Below are 21,174 nucleotides of genomic sequence, written 5' to 3' on the forward strand. Positions count from 1 at the left end.
ACGTAGCGCACTCGACGAAGAAAACTCACCAAGCAGCGGTGTCGCCAGAAAAATGAGCAAGCAATAACCACGACATGAAGCCATGATGGGACAGGAGTGGCGTCGCGTAGTGTTCTATTCGAAGTGACCGGCAGTCGCAAGTCTCGAGAAAGTTATCGCATATTCCACACGAAAAAACAAAAGAAGTAACCGGTTGGAAAGGGATTTCTAGTGAAGGTCAATGTCGTTACCAGGTGTGTATCAGCGCCAGCTTGGCTGCTACTATTGTGGGACGCTAGAGGCTTTCAGGCGGTCACGCTATTTCCGCTTAGGAGGCACGTGAGAAGAGGGAGGGAGTGAGAGAAAAAAAGGAAGATAGTCAAGGAAGGCGACGAACTTGTTTATACCGCTAGTCGAATGAAAAATGCTCTTGCGTGCTAGGAAGCAGTGTGTGGTTAGCGGAGGAGCACGAGACTGCGACCGCTCGGCGAATCTCCTGGCTAAAGTAATCGCCCACTTACGGCAGAAGTTTTCAAGTAGGGAGGCCCTTGCGCCAATTCATGCGTGGTCCCGTCATGCGCACGTTTTTCGTCGCGTGGTCGCCATGTTATTCGCAATTCGCTCCGCTATGACGCAGGCCAAGCGCTTTCATAAGTCGGGCTTCAGAAGTTCTCTAGTTGGGCTTAGTCAATGGCGAAGTAAGAAGCGACATGCGAATGCACCGGTCAGTGGTAGGGCTGCGTTTTCCCTCATTTCATAACTTTCGGTTAATTCACGGAAACACTAGCTACATTATAAAACACCTCGCGAAAAAAAAAGGAAAAAGCCGGCAGATCCCACGCATGGGAATCGCTGTTATGCGAAGCAGTGTGCGTTTAGCCTACCAAGTTAATGAAATGACCATGAGAGCACCAAGAAGTAGGCGGCTGTTTCATGTCCTATCTCACACACATATCATGACAATCATGTCATGACATATCATTTATGTTTCTCATACACTGTTGTCATACTATGCCAAATTTGATACATGCCAAGTTAACGAAAGGACCATGAGAGTACCAAGTCGTAGACCACTATATATTTATTTATTTACTTGTTTATTTATTTATTTACTTTCTTATGTATTTATTTACATACTCTCAATGCACGAGGGCATTACAGAGAGGAGTGGTGAGTACATAAGAAGTGGTTGCTTTCATAGCTGCTTTCACGAAAATTCCCTGGCAGTCTATGACACCCGCAGTTTAGGTGCAATAACAAATATTGTGATTTTATGCTTGCCAAATTACTGCCAATACGTAATTTTTAGTTAAAACGAATAACACGTCAGTCCCTTGAAATGCACTAATAGATTTAGCTGAATTGAATCAGTTGTTTAATAAAGCTGACAAGGGCTTGGCCAAGTTCGTAATTCATGATGACACGATTACAGCAGGGAAGACAAGGACACAGAAAGATGCAACAATGTGAGGTAAAACTCTTCGATGAGTATTCTTCTTACGCTTTATTAGTAGTTTTGCATGTAATTTTCTCTCATGACATGTGTCTCTAGTTAATTTGGTTTACCTCTGACTAAAAACTACATGCCAATACGAATCAGTACCATTTTACCGTTTCATCATGTTACAGTACGATGAGCTGTAAGACAACCGTAATGGCTGCTGGTGCCAGCTACCAATGGTACGTTTCGTTTCAAGACAGGTTCATATGACACATAGTCAACTTACCGAAATAAAAAAATACGAATGCGAGAATCCCAAATGATTCTTATAATAATTGCTGAAACAAAAATAGCCGGCTGGACTATGTGCACATTTTTCGGCTTTTAATGCAATGTGCCCGTGCAGAACGAACATGCTGAAAAGAGTGACTGTAGTTTTGAACTATCACGTTAAGAATTGCAATTTATTTCCGCTTAGAACAGTCTGCAATGGCTTTCTTTCTCATACTCCGACTATTGACTATTAAGCTGCTTAATGAACGAACAAAGTCACATTGTTGCATATACTTATTGGCAGCATGCACCTGCAACACCTTCGGAACGACTGACACGAAGGTCAAGGCCAGCCTGGCAACCGTGCTTGCCAAGGGGAAGTAGCTGTAAATATGTAAATAGTCTCTTTTGATGACAGCACAATACATGCATTTTAATAAATTATTATATCGTTCAATAAAAACACTTATTTGAATATCGGTACACTTGTTTTCGTTTTCGCACTGCATGATTCAGCACTAGTGGAATTGCTTGCAATATTTGTTTATGCAACATATGAGAGTGCGGCTGGTTCAGGAGCATTAATAATCTATTAACATCAATGCATATGGCAAGCGACAGGTGCACATGCATAATATACCTTCAAAATTTTGTTGCCGCCATATGTCAAAAAATTTAAACTAACTTGTAGATAGATTTCATCCAAGCGGATGCATTGCATGTGACTAATATTTCTTAAATGTGCATGTACCCAATGGTCATGCAGCCTTACATAAAGATTCACGACTACTCGCATTTTAGATTTTTGACTACTTCCATCTGCAACCCACCATGGTTGCTCAGTGGCTATGGTGTTGGGCTGCTGAGCACGAGGTCGCGGGATCGAATCCCGGCCACGGCGACCGCATTTCGATGGGGGTGAAATGCGAAAACACCCGTGTACTTAGATTTAAGTGCACGTTAAAGAACCCCGGGTGGTCCAAATTCCGGAGTCCCCCACTACGGCGTGCCTCATAATCAGAACTGGTTTTGGCACGTAAAACCCCATAATTTAATTTGTTTCCATCTGCATGCATTCTTTTCTATCTACAGTTCCCTACGTATGTTCCCATATGCATACTGGATGCAATAAAGCTTTATAGACATTTCCAATAGTCTGCTTATTAAGAACCCCCAGCATTGAGCGCTTATATTTAAGCAGAATAACATTGCCTGCCGTAACATAGTTGGCAAAATTTAGTCTATTAGCTACTACATAGGTGTGATGATTATGTTGTGGGCGCAGGTCAGCCAGACGCACAAGAAAACAACCAGAGACACAAAGAGACGTATTTATGACACGAACGGCACATGGGACGAATACGGGAACACGAACTATACAGATAAGCTGGATAAGTGTCACGCTTGAGCACTCACAGTTCTAAACAGGAGTCCGGCCTCGTGGCGACGGCTCGGCGGACTTGACTCTGACGGCGGTGGGTATACGGGCGGCGGTTGAAGTTCAGGGTGGCACCAGGACGTAGCCCGGTTCCGGAGCGTTAGCTCTGGGTCATAGCCCGAGCTTAGCACCGTAGCGGTGGGATTAGTGCCGGGACGAAGCCCAGCACAGCAGTGGGGTGAAATCCGGGACGACGCCCGGTTCGAAGAACAGGACCAGGGCTCTGGGACGTAGCCCGAGCCTGGCAGCACGGCAGCGGTCGTGCGAGCCGGGACGAGGCCCAGCTCAGCAAGACCCGCGACGATGGTAGAAGCCGGGGCGGCGCCCGGTTCGCAGTGCAGGACCGGGATACCGGGACGTGGGCCGGCGTTCGGTCCGCTCCATCTCGCTGCACTGCCCGTTCTGTCAGCCTGGCTGCCCCGTCATTCCAGATGGTCTCTCCCGGCACGCGCACCGACCACGCGCACCAGCGACGCTCACTCCCGCGCTTTTCGGCCCCGCACGCCGAGCACAAGCTCGGAAAAGCCCGCGCATTTTCGAATATCGGCCCCGCACACCGATCAGAAACATTAAATTGCCGTCTTCCTACCACAATAAGGCGTCCCAGCTATTTTAGCCAAGCTGGTCAATGAAAATAAAAGGTAAAAAACACGGTCAAGGTATACTATCATAAAAAGACCTACAGGTCATGTCTCTGAAAGGCCGAATTCACGCCATATGTCTTAAAATGGGACCTGATAGCGCTGTCTTTTTTAATACTTCGTTGAACAACTTCGCTACATTTAAATTAGCTGGAACACTCTGTATCGACAATAGCCGGCAAAATTGTAAGGCTGAAGTGCATAGATTAGCTATAGACTGATCTACAGGAACTGTCTATATATAGATAGTCTGCAGACCACATTCTATAAAACGTGTAAGGTCATAGGTTCATAGACAGACTATAGACTGGTCTATAGGAATAGTCTATAGATAGTCTATCGACATTGTATAAATTTATGTGTACAAATGTATAACTATACAAGCCTATAGACTTGTCTATAGACATTCTGCAGACATTTGTCTACAAAAGTGAATTTACATTAATCTATAGACTGTTTAAAGTCAATCTGTAGACTCAGACATTTTGTAGACTAGTCTACAAAAAGTGTATAGCCATAAGTTCATAGACTGTCTGTAGACTAGTCTAAAGAAATGTCTATAGAAAGTCTGTTGACTTCATAGACAAATGTCTAAAGACTTTACATAGACTTTCTACAAAAATTTTGTAAAGACCGGGCGTAGAACTACTTGAATGTTCTGCGCAGTAATGAATTTTTCGGAAGCCTCGAGAAACGGAAGCGGTGCGTTCAGATTCGCTCAGAGGCCGCTCTGATATCCATGCCTTGTTGCAGTTGTTTAGAAAAGAGGTACTGCGCAAAAACACACAAGCGTTTGCGCTTGTCCATGTCTCTGCCCCTCTCGTAGCGTGTCAATATTTGCACAATATGTTTTCCGTAAACGTGAGCCAACTAGCAAGCTGCAAGTTTTATTTTTATAAATGTTATATGCCTCATTACTCGACTGCTTTATTACAGCTGTCACCGTGAAATCCACTGCAATAGTATTTGGTAAATTATTCTATTTTACGTTTGCGAGCGTCCACCAATAAACGCATTTAGGGAAACTGCACAACCCGCAGCGCTAAGACCCATCATATCTGTGTTGTAAAGAATAGAAACACCGCATTTCTTGGGCATGCATTTTGTCAGCACGCATTTTGTGAGCATGCAAACATGAGTTAAGTAAGAATACTGAGCTGTGAAGCACAAACACGGTGTCAAGGTCCGTAATGTGAAGGCAACAGTAGCGTCATCGGGATTACGGCGACCATGCATCGCGCACCCAATTCCGGTAGCTTACATGTAGCTTAACAAATAAAAATAAAACAATGTGCGTTCTAGACGGCCATTTTAGAAGCAACTCTCCGCGCTGCAAAGTCGCTAAATTGTAGCTGCCTGTTCTGTCATAGCTCTGCTCGCTAAACACACAAAAAGTTAGCTAATTCTACCGACAAGTTCGCTAAAAGGGCAGCAGTCGTTGTTTACCTGATAACACAATACCATTAATTTTAAAGGAATTGGCTTTATTATTTGCAACGTTGGACCCGAGCACATGAGTGTCGGACCCTGCCGCGTTTAACCGTGCGTGGCTTAGCCGTGTCCGGGGAAAAGGGGATCCTGGGGGTTGAGCCGAAGCCGGGTGTTTGGACCTTTAAGGCCCCTAGGCGGAGGCAACACACGCCTTTGGCCTCGGCTTCACGTAGACGGCACCCCCGTACTGACCCACCCGGGGGAAATCGGTAGTTGCCTTTTCCTGTCCTCCTCTTCAATCTTCGTCCTTTTCTCTCACTTTCAATCTTTCCTGTCTCCTTCTCACTTCTGAATTTCTGATCTTCCAGGCAGCTTGGGTTAACCTTGTGTGAGATAGCCAACCTTGGTTATATTATATTTTGTTATAGTGGTTGTGTACAGCTGGCGTTGGCAGGTCTTGTTTATAACAACCCTGTCACGTCCCCTTGTCGGGCTCCGCGGTGGGCGGCTGGCACCGCTGCCGAAATCACTTTAATTTGTATGGCATACTCATAGCCCAAACTCGCTGATCTCCCTCTGATAAAAAGAGAGCGCACCGTTGAATGCTTGAAATTCTTCACAAAGTCCACCGAAAATTTCCCACGTTTTCACGTGATTCACTGTGAAAACACAGACAAAAAAGCGACAAACATTTCACCCTTCTTGGTGTCAAAATGTCTCACGGAGGTGATTGGAAGTGGCTACAAAGCCACCAAGATGGCAAGTGGTGACCTTCTGACTGAAGTAAAAGACAAAATGCAGTACGAGAAACTTACAAACCTGGTGGCATTGGCGATAAAACCATATCTGTGAGTGCACACCGAACAATGAACACCATCAAGGGTGTGGTTTCAGACGACGACCTCATGGATTTGACTGATGAAGAACTCCTGAATGGATCGAAAGAAGAAAACGTTATAAATGTACAACGCATAAAAATCAGGCGCGACAACAAAGAACTACCAACCAAACACACAGTACTTACTTTTGGCTCTAGCACACTCCCGGATGCAATAGAAACAGGCTACCTCAAACTGCGTGTAAGACCTTACATTCCAGATCCACGACGCTGCTACAAGTGTCAGAGGTTTGGCCATGCCTCTCAAAGCTGCCGAGGACGACTAACTTGTGCGAAATGCGCTACAAAAGATCACTCTGCTGATGAATGTACTGCTGAGGCCCATTGCGCGAACTGCGATGGCAACCACCCTGCATATTCCAGATCTTGCGCAGCCTGGAAGAAAGAAAAAGAGATAATTACTATCAATGTCAAAGAGAATATCAGTTTCCGGGAAGCACGACAGCGTCTTTCACCTTCATTTTCAATGAAAACTTTTGCCGAAGTGGTGCAACAGGGGGCAGCACCACGACGGACCACGGCGGTCGCCCAAGGCACGCGCAGCGTACTGAGGCGACTGCCACCCGCCCTCGTGGTGGGAGCAGCTCAGGCTGCCCTGCCCTTCTCGGAATCGGCCGCACCAGAGGCCTCCACTAGCGCTGGCAGCAGCTATCGCAGCTCAGAGGCTAAGGAGGATCCATCGGCCTCCGGGCTGGTGAGGCCACAGCCTTCGTCCCTCGAGGCGAAGGCTACACGACGTAAACATCGCTCGTTAGAGCGAGTGTCCAGCGCTTCGCAAGAGGCTATGGACACTACTCCAAGCAAGGTGGTGCAGCCAGCGCCTAAAGAGCGGCCAAATTCTTTGGACCGCTCTAGAAAAGACAAAACCAAAATTACAGGTCCGCAAACGGCTCTGTAGGCTAAAACACGTTCCTTTTCGTACACACAGCACCAGTTTAACTTCATTATGGACACGCAAATTATGCAGTGGAACGTCAGAGGTCTTCTTAGAAACCTTGATGATGTTCAAGAACTTCCCTACGAATTCACTCCAAAACTGCTGTGTGTACAGGAAACCCATCTTTTATCCAAACACACTAACTTCCTTCGTCATTATGCTATTTTCCGTAAAGATCGTGATGATGCCGTCGCATCATCGGGTGGTGTAGCCATTATACTCGACAAACGTATATAGCGTGTCAACATCTACAACTTCAAACGCCCCTAGAGGCGGTGGCCGTTCGCGCTGTGCTTCTAAACAAGCTTATTACCGTCTGCTCTTTGTACATACCCCCGCACTATCAGCTCCATAAACATGAATTCCAAACATTAATAGACCAATTTCCCCAACCCTATTTGGTTCTAGGAGACTTAGATGCACACAACTTATGGGGTGACTCTCACTGCGATGTGCCAGGTCGACTGATTCAACAGTTTCTCTTCTCTTCTGGTGCGTGTCTCTTGAATAGCAAGGCACCTATATATTATAATATTGCACATACGAGTAAAACGTATTCCTCTATAGACCTCAGCATTGCATCTCCGACCCTCTTACCTGATCTTAAATGGAATGTTATTAGAAATCCATACGGGAGCGACCATTTCCCGATAGTTCTCTGTACACCGACGATTAAGGAATGTCCCCCACAGTTTCCTCGGTGGAAAACTGATTGAGCCGACTGGGAACAATTCCGAAAAACTAGTCTGATATCGTGGGCTGACATTTCTGCTCTAAGCCTGGACGCTGCAGTTGAATACTTCACCTTTTTTCTGATTGATGCCGCAATCAAATGTATCACAGAAACGAACGGATTATCTAACAAACGCCGTGTTCCATGGTGGAACGAGGAGTGTCGTAACGCGCGTAAGAAGCAGAAATGTGCTGTCAAATCAAGCATGTCAAATCTCAGGGAAGGAGAACGCGCCGACAAGCTAGAAGAGAGAGTTGGCAAAAATATATATCAGGAATTAAGTCTTACACAGATGAGACAAAGGTCTGGAACAGAGTGAGCAGAATAAAAGGTCGACAACCTTACTCCCTGCTCTTAGTAAATACTGAGGGTGACAGTATGGAAGACCAGGCGAACTTTCTAGGCGCCCATTTTGAACATGTATCCAGTTCGTCGCACTACTCTGACACATTTCAAAGACACAAAATACGAATAGAACGGCAGCCATTAGAACGAAAAAGTGCAAAAGGCGAGCTATACAATGGACCATTTTGCACAGTAGAGCTTCAAGCAGCAATAAACGGCTGCAATAAATCTGCCCCAGGCTCGGACCGCATTATATATGAAATGTTAAAACACTTGCCATCTGAAACACAAAAAAACCCTTCTTTCTCTTTACAATGCTATATGGTCTTCCGGCCAGACTCCCTCTGTCTGGCAAGATGCCATTACAATTCCCATTCTGAAACAGGGTAAGGACCCTTCCTTGGCAAACAGTTATAGGCCTATAGCGTTAACGAGTTGCTTATGCAAACTCTTTGAAAAGATAGTGAACAAACGCTTGCTCTACTATCTTGAAGCAAACAAAATATTCGACCCATGCCAATGCGGTTTCAGGGAAGGTAGATCGACGACAGACCAGCTTGTTCGCATGGAAATGTACATCTGGGAAGCCTTTATCGACAAACAGCTTGTAGTATCCGTATTCCTTGATATGGAAAAGGCGTATGATACTACGTGGCGTTTTGGGATCCCTCGGGGTCTTTCTCGAATGGGTTTACGCGGCAACTTGCTGACCATTATTGAGAACTACCCGTCTGACAGAACGTTTCGTGTTAGAGTGGGCAATGTGCAGTCTCGATCATTCACACCGGTGTACCGCAGGGTGGAGTGCTGAGCTGTACGCTCTTTATAGTAAAAATGAAATCCTTACATACCGTCATACCTCGCACACTCTTTTACTCCGTCTATGTGGATGACGTACAGATAGCTTAGCAATCTTAGCATCTGCGAGAGACAGCTGCAGCTTGGCCTAAACAAACTTTATAAATGGTCACAAGAAAATGCTTTTAAATTTAACCCTCAAAAAAGTACACGTGTTCTCTTTTCGAACAAGAGAGGCATATCACCAGAACCCTCTATTGACCTTAATGGAGAACGACTATCGGTCAGCCGCGAACACAAATTTTTAGGTATTATACACAAAACTTATTTTATTCCGCACTTGAAATATCTTAAAGCGAAGTGCCTGAAGACTAGTATGAACCTGCTTAAGCTACTTTCTCGAACAAACTGGGGCAGTGACAGGAGGTGTCTGCTTAGCCTGTATAATAGTCTTGTACGATCACGCCTCGACTAAGGAGCCGTGGTGTACCAATCCGCATCGGATAGTGCCCTCAAAATTCTCAACCCAGTCCACAATCTAGGTATACGGCTGGCAACAGGCGCATTTAGGACAACCCCTGTGGAAAGTCTGTATGTCGAGGCGAACGAATGGTCCTTACACCTACGCAGAACGTATCTAAGCTTCTCCTACTTCTTGAAATGTAAATCGAATAACAAACATCCGTGTTATTCAACTGTACTTGACTTGTCTTCTGTAAGACTTTACCGTAACCGTCCATCTGTTCGAACTCCTCTGTCTGTGCGCTTAGAACTGGCTAATGAAACCGGTATTCAACATCGAGAAACAGTCCTAATGACTCCCACTTCTCTTGCACCACCTTGGGAATGGCAGACTATCCAATGTGATATGTCTTTTGTCACAATAACAAAACATGCGCCTGAGGTGCACATACATTCACACTTTCTCATACTCCAGGCGAAGTACTCCTGCGCGGAGTTTTACACAGACGCTTCAAAGTCTACTTATGGTGTAACTTATGGAGCTCTGGGACCGTCATTTTCAACGTCCAGTGCATTAAATCCAAACACCAGCATTTTCACAGCGGAGGCATACGCGATCCTCTCTGCTGTGAAACATATAAAAGAAATTGGTATAATAAAGGCTGTCATATACACAGATTCGTTAAGCGTTGTCCGTGGCATATCAAGTCTACGAAAACACAAAAACTCTATCCTTAATGAAGTCTACAACCTTCTATGCTGAGCATACATGTCGAACCAAATAATTGTTCTTTGTTGGGTGCGTGGCCGCAGAGGCCTAGAGGGCAACGTAGCTGCTGACGAAAGGGCTACATCTGTAGCTTTTTGTGATACAAATAGTAATATACCCATACCGTACACAGACCTTAAGCCAACTTTACGATATGAACTATGGAAATATTGGCAGAGGCAGTGGGACACTCAGGTATCCAATAAACTGCACTTAATAAAACTAAAAATAGGGAACTGGATCTGTGAAAAAACAAAAAGACACCAGGAAGTTCTGCTTTGTAGATGAAGAATTGGGCACACCTACAGCACTCATTCGTATCTTTTAACTGGAAGTAACCCTCCGACATGCAATAGGTGTGGCAGTAGACTTACAGTACTTCATGTTCTCGTTCAGTGCCCATTATTAGAAGAGGAGAGAAAACAGTTCTTCCCTTCCTTATACCATCATAATATACCTTTGCACCCAGCGTTCTTTTTAAGCAATGACCCTCTATTTAATTTTAAAACAGTACTGAAGTTCTTAGCAGAAACGAATACCACAGAAATCATTTGGCCAGGCTATTTGTAGCACAACCTCTCCTTGGAGGCTGTAGCTGCAATGCAGTCACTTACAGAGCACATGCCTCGCAGCCCTTGCGCTGAAGGGCTCTGCAGAGGCACTAGTGCTGCTAAAATTAACAAGTTTTAGTGTATAATTCTTCATAAAGTACTTTTATAACCATGCGACTCACTTTTCATTGACATTATTTCAATAGATACATATCTTACACCATGTACAGCGAATATTTTAGGCCAATATACAGCCACTCCATTTCCACCATATTAAACTTTTCTCATTGCCATTCATCACCAAGTGTCATGGCGCTCTTTGGTCATTTCGGGCCCTTGCGCCAAAAAACAATATCCATCAATCAATCATTTGCAAAGTTGCAGTGAAGCTGAAAAATATGTTTTTTTAAATAAAATATCTGAGAACTGAAGCGGCAAGCTAAAATAGCCTACTTACGCTTTGCTTTTTTAAAATATATTTTTAAATTCCAAGTTCTTTCAAGTCGTACACGTCTTTTGTTCGTATGAACTGTTTGCATAAGGTATTCTTTTTTTTTCGATTGTATTTGCTAGGTATGGGTTCACACAAGGATTGCGTGCGTTTCTGTAGTGTTTAACATGTACGAAAGAAAAGCTGCTCTCGTAAGATAGTTTTGGAGTACGAGGAAAATTTGCATTCACGTTCCTCACATTGCCTATCTCGTACACAATAGTCCTGAATAAAGTTGTCTTTAACGAAATGTAGGAATGTTTCGCTGTGTGATTGACTGAGTCACGTGAGACTGCACTGGGCACGATGTTTTTTCCATATATCTTTCATGTAACGAAAACGTATAGTAAGGTTTTTCTCCTAATTAAAATATTTAAAGCGAGTATACTATATATATCCTCGTGAGACCCGAACACAACTGTGGAACATTATCGCTCTTCAAGGTGGTTTTTATTGTCCATTGTTAGGTTACGAGCTTGAAAAACAATTTATAAAATTTGTATACCACGGTTAGATGCCAAAAGCTGCTCTTCCATGTACGTCTCCATGTCTCTATCTCCTCATGTTTGCTTTGGTGAAAACTGGATTTGGCTTTGATGAAAACTAGCTTTGGTGATGGCAGTCCCCTTGCACGCCTGTGTTTGCGCCACTTGAGGCAATGCACACATGACTAATTGGCTTATGTGTATGGCCACCTACGTGCACCACCGTTACTTATGTGCTGGTTCAGTTCATGTACGGAATTGTGCTACAAAACAACAAATCATACCTAAACATATATGGAAAAAATAAACGCCTTCAGGCGCATCACTGGTTTAATAAATGGAATAGCTTTCTACAAGCGTTAGGCTATTCGCTTTGATTGTCGATCATCGTCAATGGCTTCTAAGCACTTTTTCGAAAAAGGTTTCTTTCGCCCTTCACTTGTGAATCGAACGCTGTCCGGCCACCGTTTACGGCTGGTTATGCGGCTCAACGTGATGGACGGCAAGAAACAAATGCGGAAAGGACATAAAATTTACCGTTACAGAAAACCTCAACGCCACCCGGCAAAGCGGGTATGTAGCGGTGAATTTACCACCGTCATACTGCATGATGCGGCGCGGAAAGCTCTGAGTCTAATTAGGGCCACAAGTGTTTACGCAAGCAACCGACAGTGACCCGCTGATCGCGGATGGTTGAATACATGCACCAACGGCGGTGAGTTTCCTCAATGTCGACACCAAACATTACTTGGACCCGTTCCAAGAGAGAGACGAGGGCTGACACGCAGTCAGCCTTGTACATTATACAGCATCTTCGGATGGTCTGTAGGCGTTGACTGACGTTGCAAATAAAAACACGCAACCGATAGATTCAAGAGAGATATTTTTATTTCGTCTTTCGGACGAGGGCCAGCGGCACGTGCGAAGGTTAACAGAAGCCGCTATTTGCAGAAACGGTCCTTTTAGCTGTGGAAACACACAAAGGCTAGACGGAAAATGCTCGTTGCGCCATCTTTGGCAGGAGCATCCGTATTGTCATTGACGACGAAGACAAAGAACGGAACGCCAAGTTAAGAACACCGAACATGACGACTTTGAACAATACATTTCATTAGCTGCTGTTGCACTATCTGCAGGAAGTGAGTCTCGGCGCTTACGCGCAATTTCATTCCCACATTGTGCCACGCGGAAATCCAGGCGAAGATGAAAAAAAAGGCGCATACCACGCAGCACACGGCGGTGGCCAGCCAAGGAGGCAATGATGTCACAATATATGCATCGTCATTATCAGCCTAATCATGGACAGGCGCAGTAGGAAGGCCTCTCCCGGCGATCTTCATTCGCACCTCGCGTGGCTGTCGGCTCCAGCCTAAACCTGCGGGTTCCCCAACTATGAGATGCCATGCTATCTTCATACACCTTCGGCTCCATTTCCTTTCTGCAAGAAGCTCTCATTCTATAACTCCATATTACCACCGGCTATTTATTCTGCGCAATACAAGGCATGACTGACCTCACTTGTTTCTCTTAATTTCAAGTGGTTCGGTGCCCTCAGGTTAACGAAACAAGTAAGTAAAGAAACGAATAGGCACAATGTATTAAGAATGACAAGCCGCTTGTAGCGTACATTGTCAAAGTAGCGGTATTTCGTAAAAGGAGATGATTGTAGGAAGCTAAATGTTATCAAAGTAAATTTAAATGGTGTGTCGTTTGTGGTAAGTATAAGAGTAACTTCACAGGAAACCGGATTGTTTTTGCCCTCGAGGCAGGTTTTTCATTTAGTGAGACTGGCTCTGTTGGATTAGTCTGGTGCTAACTCGCGCACGAAGATTTTCGTATTGTTTTGGTCGTGGTGGGGGTACCGTGCTCCCTGGTGCGTAGAAACTATTGATCGTTACGTGTTCGGAGTTGCCGTTTATATATGTGTAATTTTTTAACTATAAACGTCTTTCAAATACCTTTCTATGAAAATAATTTTATCCGATAGTACTATCTGCCTACAGCTCGAACACGCTCTATGGGCACTGAAACCTTGCAATGCAAGGCGTCAAACATTCAAGCAAGGAATATAGAAGTTCAAAGACTGCTATATTCTAACCACTTTGCCAGGAGAAGAACTTCAGAAATTGGTAAATATGGGATTGGAAAGACTCGTCATTCCATGCATTTTGAACACAATCGTTCTTAATAGCTAGAGTAGTGTCTCCCTTCAAGAGATTGTGGCTCTCTCAAATTAACTTCCTGACTGGTGTCCGTACTTTACTTTGAGTCCTAGCTGCCGCGCCAAAGCTACTTTTCTTTGAGTTCTTAGCGGCTGGCCGGTCTTGATGTGGGGCTAACCGTTCGCCCAACATTTAAATACTTTTCAGGGAGCTGGCGTATTAGATCGTGAAATATATATGTAACCGTGCTAGGCACAGGCTTTGTACACCTACTCAATTAGTATAACTTCGGGAAATGGGCGAACTATGGTAGAGGCAGCTACGTAAAAAATTTAGCTCACTCTCTCCTTGATTTTCTTTCTTTCTTTGTCCCTTGTTTTTTTTTCAATGCTGAGAGATGAGAGTTGCGATTGCTCACTTTGGTGTTCGCTATAGTCTTAACTGTACAAGTTCAAGGAGACCAATAAAGTTCACAACGACAGCGCATGTACCTGTGCCGGAAAGCTAGAAAATTGGGCAGCGGCCAGGCGTAATGACGACACTGAATCTGCCAAAGCTTTTATGTAACGAACAAAACAAGTAATACTTGCAGCGCCCCAGGGTGTTCAAGTACAGCCATTGAGAGCAACAGATGCCACCTTGAATTCGACCATGGTCTATCATGCATTTCAAGCCCACGACAAAATCACGATTCAGGCTTGCGCCATTTGCGATGTCACTGTGGCACTAGGACATGTTGGCATGCGCTGCTTGAGATTCACCGAAATCATGTGACCACGCTTTTGAATTGCGAAGCGGCACGTAGGTTCACTGCGAGACGAGCATTGTTACCTAAAGACGTGCGAGTGAGTACATTCGCAACATCTCATAAAGGCACTACTTCTTCGCGATGAATTAATGCTGAAGGCTCGCGCATCGCTTCCTTAAGTAGGAAGCGATGCGCGACGCCATAGGGTTATTGAGATAGGAAACCATATGAAGCACGGAAAAAGAACGATGCTTTTTACAGCCAGCTATATGCAAAAAAATATCACCACATATCCACGAAGTGAATGATGATGAGTGGGCGAAGCACCGGGGGATCATTCGGGTAACCGTGAATGCCCCGTACATGCGAGAGCACGGGAAGCGGCGGCAAAACGCCGGAAGCGTTCTCTACCTGAGGCTGGTGGCGCCGATGCTCGGTTCAAGCGCGACGCCGGCAAGCGGACCCAGAGGCGGCGAGAGCGCGGGAAGCGGCGGCAACACGCCGGAAGCGTTCTCTACCTGAGGTTGGTGGCGCCGATGATCGGTTCAAGCGCGAGCTTCGCGAGCCCTCAGTTCCGCATCGGGAACGAGAGAGAAAGAGAGCGCGTCGGGAACGAACGCCCTTGTGCACCGCAGCGCCGCTAGCGGACTCCATGCAAACCAGAGCTACGGACGAGAGAGAAAGAGAGCGCGCGTCGGGAACGAACGCCCTCGTGCACCACAGCGCCCCTAGCGGTCTCCATGCAAACCAGAGCTACGGACACCGGAGGACGACGAGGGACAAGGCTCAGCCCTAAGGTGCTTCGCCCCTAAAGCTCGGGGTAGCTTGCACTAGTGGCGCAAGGCTAAAGACATGGCGGAACTGATCGGTTCAAGCTGCTCATGGCTATGCGAAGTGACGTTAAGCTATACGAAGTAATGCCAAGTGATGTTAAGTTATACGAAGTGTATAAGCATTTTCTCGTGGTCACCCGCCGTGGTGACTCGGTCAGCTAAGGCGTTGCGCTACTGAGCAAGAGATCCCGGCCGCGGCGGCCTCATTTCGATGGAGGCGAAATGCGAAAACTCCCGTGGGCTTGCGTTGTAGTGCACGTTAAAGTACCCCTGGGGGTCAAAATTAATCCGGAGCCCTCCACTACGGCGTGCCTCATAATAGGAACTGGTTCTGGCACGTGAAAACCCAGAAAGATCACAGCAGATTACACCTACTGATATGCCTTTTAACAGCGAAGCTGTTTAAGCCAGCTGTAAAACGTGCGCGTTTCACGAAAAGCCAGCCGCGCCGTGGCCATGGCAACCAGCAAGCCACCTCACGGAGCGTCGCGCGCTATGCTCGGGAGAGAGAAAGAGAAAATGAGAGCGAGAGAGACAGAGAAACAAATTGTGGTCCGTGGCATCGGGGAACGCTTCGCGAAGTACTTGCAGTCCTAGCACACGTAGGGGAAGTGGGGCGAAAGCTATGCACAGTGTACGGGCGGCGCGCAGCAGAAGAAACGTCGGGATGAAGTCACGGACCATGCGCAGTAGCGCACAGCTGGTCGGAGCTCCACCAAGCCGCCGCCAGAGGCGCCTGCTGCACTCACGGACACCGCGAGCGTTCGGCGCTAATGCGGGGAAACGGAGAAGCGCGGTTGGCGTCGGCAGCACCTCTGCGCGTTGCCTCGTTGGTACTGCTACAATTTGTTTCTCTGTCTCTCTCGCTCTCATTTTCTCTTCCTCTCTCCCGAGCATAACGCGCGACACTCCGCGAGGTGGTTGCTGGTTGCCATGGCCACAGCGCGGCTGGCTTTTCATGAAACGCGCACGTTTTACAGCTGGCTTAAACAGCTTCGCTGTTAAAAGGCATATCAGTAGGTGTAATCTGCTGTGTTTCTTAGTAACCTTATGTGCTGAAACGAGGTTGCGGGATCATATCCCGGCCATGGTGGCCGCGATTTGATGGGGGCGAAAGCACCCGTGTACTTAGATTTAGGCGCACGATAAAGACCCAAATGGTACAAGTTATTCCGGAGTTCCCCAGTATACGGCGTGCCTCATAATCAGGTCGGAGTTTTGGCACGTAAAACCCCAGTATTTTTTTACAAGTACCTAACTTCTTCGTTTAGTGGTCGGTTGCGTTTAAGCGAGTTTCAGTTAACCCCGCTCTCCTCTAAGAAGGTACGAAAGGCGTCATCCACACGCTGTACGTGGAGGTCACTTAGCTAGAAGCGGCGTGGAAAATGCCGTTGGGCATGCAATCGTAGCTTGATAATCACATTGGAAGCGCCAAGAATCTTGATCTTTTGCAACAGAGCTCTTCCGGAAAGAACAACACGTTTTTATGTCGGCGCATCGCTCGCGTGTGCATGCTAAACACGTCTCGCGCTTGCTCTCCTGAAAACAGGGATATCTAAAGAGGAAGCTTTAGATCGATGCCAAGCGCAATTTTCTTATTCAAATGCTAGCTAAGCCTAGGAACGCTTTGATTGAGCAACCGCAATGACATTCACGTACACTTTTGTGACCTAATTCACAAAGATTTTGGTTCGCAAGTGTTCTTCACCATTTGCTGGCTGCCTTCGCGGATAGCATCGGTGTTAAAGAACAGTTCTACGGTAATATTTGTTGTGAATACGAGTCTCCGCACTCTATGAGAAAACAAATAACGCAAATACTGAATTATGATCCCCTAATTTGACAGATGCCCCTAAATATTTACGAACAGTGAACGTTGCGAACATATTTGAAAAAGCTTTAAAGGAAAGTTTCCACTCCCGCATAAGAAAGTCGTGTTGCAATTTTGCAGCCTCTGCGCATCAAACCATTCGAAGGAGGACAAATATTTAAAGAGAAAAGCGTTAGGCAAGGTGGCGGCATCGACGGTAGCCATAATTTGCCCCCCGTCTATAGTTGTCATGAAAGCTATCGATAAATAACAGATGCCAGATGCCTGTCAACCTCGAAGGCCTTCCAGGTACTTTTCGCTTTTCATCCCTGTGAAGTATAGCACTTAATACAAAATTTCATCACTGTTCATGTCGTGCAGATGAGAATGAAAGTACCAGGTGTGTTGCCGCGGGCGTAGGCGTGTTCTTGCGAGCTAGGCAGTCGTGGGTCCTTACACCTGTAGCTCGCATGAGGTGTTTCCTCCACGAAAATAACTTAGGCTTGCTCACGTCTAAGAGGGAGGGCGGATTTGTGATGATGTCTTTAAGGTGTTCGAAAGAAAAGGTGGACAAGGCTATTGATTCTTCGTTTTACCACCGGAATGACGTGTCCTTGTTTAAAGTGAAAAGGTAAGCTAAAAAGTGTGCGGAGAGATAAGACTGGAAGACTTGACATGCAGCACTGAAAAAAAGCTAAAATGGCTGCTTGGAAATTTAATTTTTTTTCTGCGAAGACCCACAAGGTTGGATGCTTTTTAGGGGTCATTCATTATCTTAGAATATAGTACAGTAAACGTTCCTGAAGCAAAACTTGGGGCGGTTGGACATGGGTGATTCCTTCATGATTAAAAAGGCTGATGAAGTGATGAATTTTAAAAGAAATTCTGGGCAGGCTCTTCGCGCGCTTTACAATGGTCGTTAAAGGCTCCTTTTATTCTATACCCCAAATGATACTCTTGGTATGCGTTGATGATGCAACAAACTCGTTTGGTGGTGTTTCCTTCACTGGTGGGTCTGGATTGTCAGTGACCGGCTTGTCAAGCTGGAAGGCTTGAGAGAAAGAAAAGGTAGCTGTTTTATGTAACGTGCGCGATGTCTATGACATTACCGCTAGAAATGTGCTCATTGTCGGTCATTTTATGTTTCAATGTTTTATTTCAAGACGTAGCAGGCACAACGTATACCTTTATACGTAAAAATATAGCCTGATTACTGATGTAATTAACGTACGTAAAGCAGCAATAATTGCTCATATAGCTTTCGAGAATTGTTATGTGAAATTTCAAAGAAGTGCCTCAAGGAACATGAATGAAATGAATAATTTGCTATTTTTAATGTAAAATAATGAGAGCAAAGAAAGACTCAAATATAGAATATATCTGCCTCGCTCGCAGTTTCCAACTTCTGGTAGTCATACTACGCAAAAAAGGTAATTATGCAGATTTGTTTGCGGCAATACTAGCCGTAGTGATATCCATGCTCTAGGCAATGCAATAGCATCGCAAATGTGAAAACAGTTAGGTTCCTATTGTGCTGGGAGTGTTGTGCAGGAAGCAGGCATCTGGTTAATTTTTTACTGTATATAATATTTACGCTCGCGAAGCAATGGTTGTCAGGTAAGGGAACATCAGAAGCCTCCTCATCTTTGCATATTGCGTTCTATTAGCTTTTCAGTGCAAGCAACGTGATCTAGCGCGCGTTCAACTGGCACTTGAACTGGCAAGGGCCTCGTTGAATTCCTGTAGAGCACTGTACGGAATATGCGAAATAATACTAGTGGAGCAAATTGGGAGCTCTGGCCGCGCTTGCGTGAGCGCGTCTTCTTTGCATCTTTCGGACAATGAACTTTCATACGTGGTGCTATCTACAGAGGTCGGCGTTCATGGTGTATCTGGGTTACGTCGTCTTTCGGGTTCCTTCCTACACGTCTATCATATATAGAGCGTGCGTCACGGTTTAAAAGCTCTGCCGATTTTTGTTCTTTGTGTTTCTCCCTCATATTATAAGTATATTGTCGTCCAATCGACGTAGTTGGAAAACAGAGATGCGTGCTCTTTACTTTCTCGTTTTTTTTTATTCCTTGTTTTGCGTAGCCCCATGATCCCCATCGTTACTGACATGTGCTAAATGAATTGCCAGACTGGAATTGAACTGACTATGAAGTGTTTATTTACTGTCGAATATATATACAGCTGCGTGACGTGCCAATCTTCTCGGTCGTGCCATAAATTGCGACTCAGTGTTGCTAGGGCCCACCAACCAAGTTGCGTCCCCAGGCTCACCGTCCACCTCGTTGGTCCTGGAGCTGCGTGCCGGGTCAAAGTGCGTTGCGACACGGGGCTCACTCACGATGTGCTATAATGTCTTCGCGCGTTCCTCAGTTGCGTTCCATATACCACAGCTGTTCGGACTGCACAGGATTGACGGGTGTTACAGGGAATTCACCAATAGCTTGGTGAGTTCCTGTCTTGTAGATGTTCATACTAAAAACTTAATTTTTCTTCGCAACTTTTTGTTTGCGACCAAATTGTTATTATTTGTCAACCAGTTTCTACCGTTAGATAACTATGATGACATTAACAAAAAATTTTGAGGTCTAATGGTGAGATATTACATATGGTAAGTGCTGCAACCCAATCATATAGGTGTGTCGTGCTTTATTTAGGCATTGAAAATAATTTATTGTATGAAATATATGTGAATGTAAAACTTCCAACTGATCTAAAAATTATTAGGGGTAGGCTAGCAAAGCACCAACAAAAAAAAAGTGTTCATGGGCTTTGTCAACAAACTCAGACCTATTTAGAAGTGCCTCGATGGGGGATAGTTGGTTTGGCACGACTGTACGGTGTATGGTCGTGCTACATGGCTGGTTGCAACACACGTCCGCCGCAGACGTGATTGTCGGACATTTAATACACGTTGCAGGGTTGTGTCTTGAAAATCACTTGTGCGACATGAATGATCCAATACTATGTGCCGTGAATTTTGACTTTATGGTCTGTGGTTGCACTGCAAATGTGCACGGACCTCGCGCTAGGTCCGCGTTTGTCTCTTGTTTTTCGTGTCAGCGTTCCTGTGTGTACCACCTTTTCAACGCAACCATACACCGTATACAGTCAAAATTCACCTCGTAGCATTGGATGATTCATTCAGTACACGTGATTTTGAAGTGATACCCCTACGCCAAGTCCTAAACGTCCGGCACCTCCGTCTGCGGCGGACGTTCGTCACCTTCTGTGGCATGTACCCATGTACTAGGGATGTTATGCCGAAGATGTCCAGGGACGCCAAACAAACACCGAATGTTCCAGATGACTTTACACGTTGGACAACGGACGACAAATGCGCCAACTCATTGACGCAGCACCTGCATCCCCCAGGCCAGTATGCGCTTATTTATTGTACTTTTCTTTTTCTTTTTACTGCACGTGCCTTCTTGAAAATCACCCAAATGAACAGAGATTCTCATTTTATCTGAACGATAGCTGCACCACGTTTCTCTCTAGTAAAATTTGAAGGACAATTCAGCTTCACTTTCAAGAGTGGAACGCGATAGCATTCAAATATCCCTGACTGCTGCTTACGCTTCCCGACAACTGCAGCTTATGCAACTTTAATGGCTACCGGGAAACGCTGGCGCGGAACGCTATGCACGAAGGCGAGCTTTCTGGCTGAAACATGGCCTCTTGCGTGGGCCGATCCTGGAGATAGTGCACAACCACGCAAAAAATTACATAATTTTCAGGTTTCCGTTACTGTTTCGCACTTTTAATATTTTAGTCTGAGAAGTTTTAGCATAAATGCATGCGCTATGGGTGCTTCATTTCATGACATTTGTTTGTGAATTGTCATTCTCAAAATTATGAAGAATAGCTTTGCCAAGAATGTAAGCCAAAATATGAGCAACATTATTGACAGCATGGTATAGCAATATTACCCGCATATG

The 21,174-nt window shown here is 45.4% G+C and overlaps 1 protein-coding gene across 1 annotated transcript in view; it reads right to left on the reverse strand.

The window, feature by feature from the left end:
• Window positions 1-84, reverse strand: part of LOC119458952 (chymotrypsinogen B-like) — a 41,996-nt gene extending 41,912 nt beyond the window's left edge. The window contains exon 1 of the mRNA XM_049671527.1: window positions 30-84. Within this exon, the coding sequence (XP_049527484.1) occupies window positions 30-84 (55 nt within the window). The remainder of the gene's footprint in view (window positions 1-29) is intronic.
• Between the last annotated feature and the right edge of the window lie 21,090 nt (window positions 85-21,174).

Source organism: Dermacentor silvarum, chromosome 7, assembly GCF_013339745.2.
Source record: "Dermacentor silvarum isolate Dsil-2018 chromosome 7, BIME_Dsil_1.4, whole genome shotgun sequence".
NCBI classification, from domain to species: Eukaryota; Metazoa; Arthropoda; class Arachnida; order Ixodida; family Ixodidae; genus Dermacentor; species Dermacentor silvarum.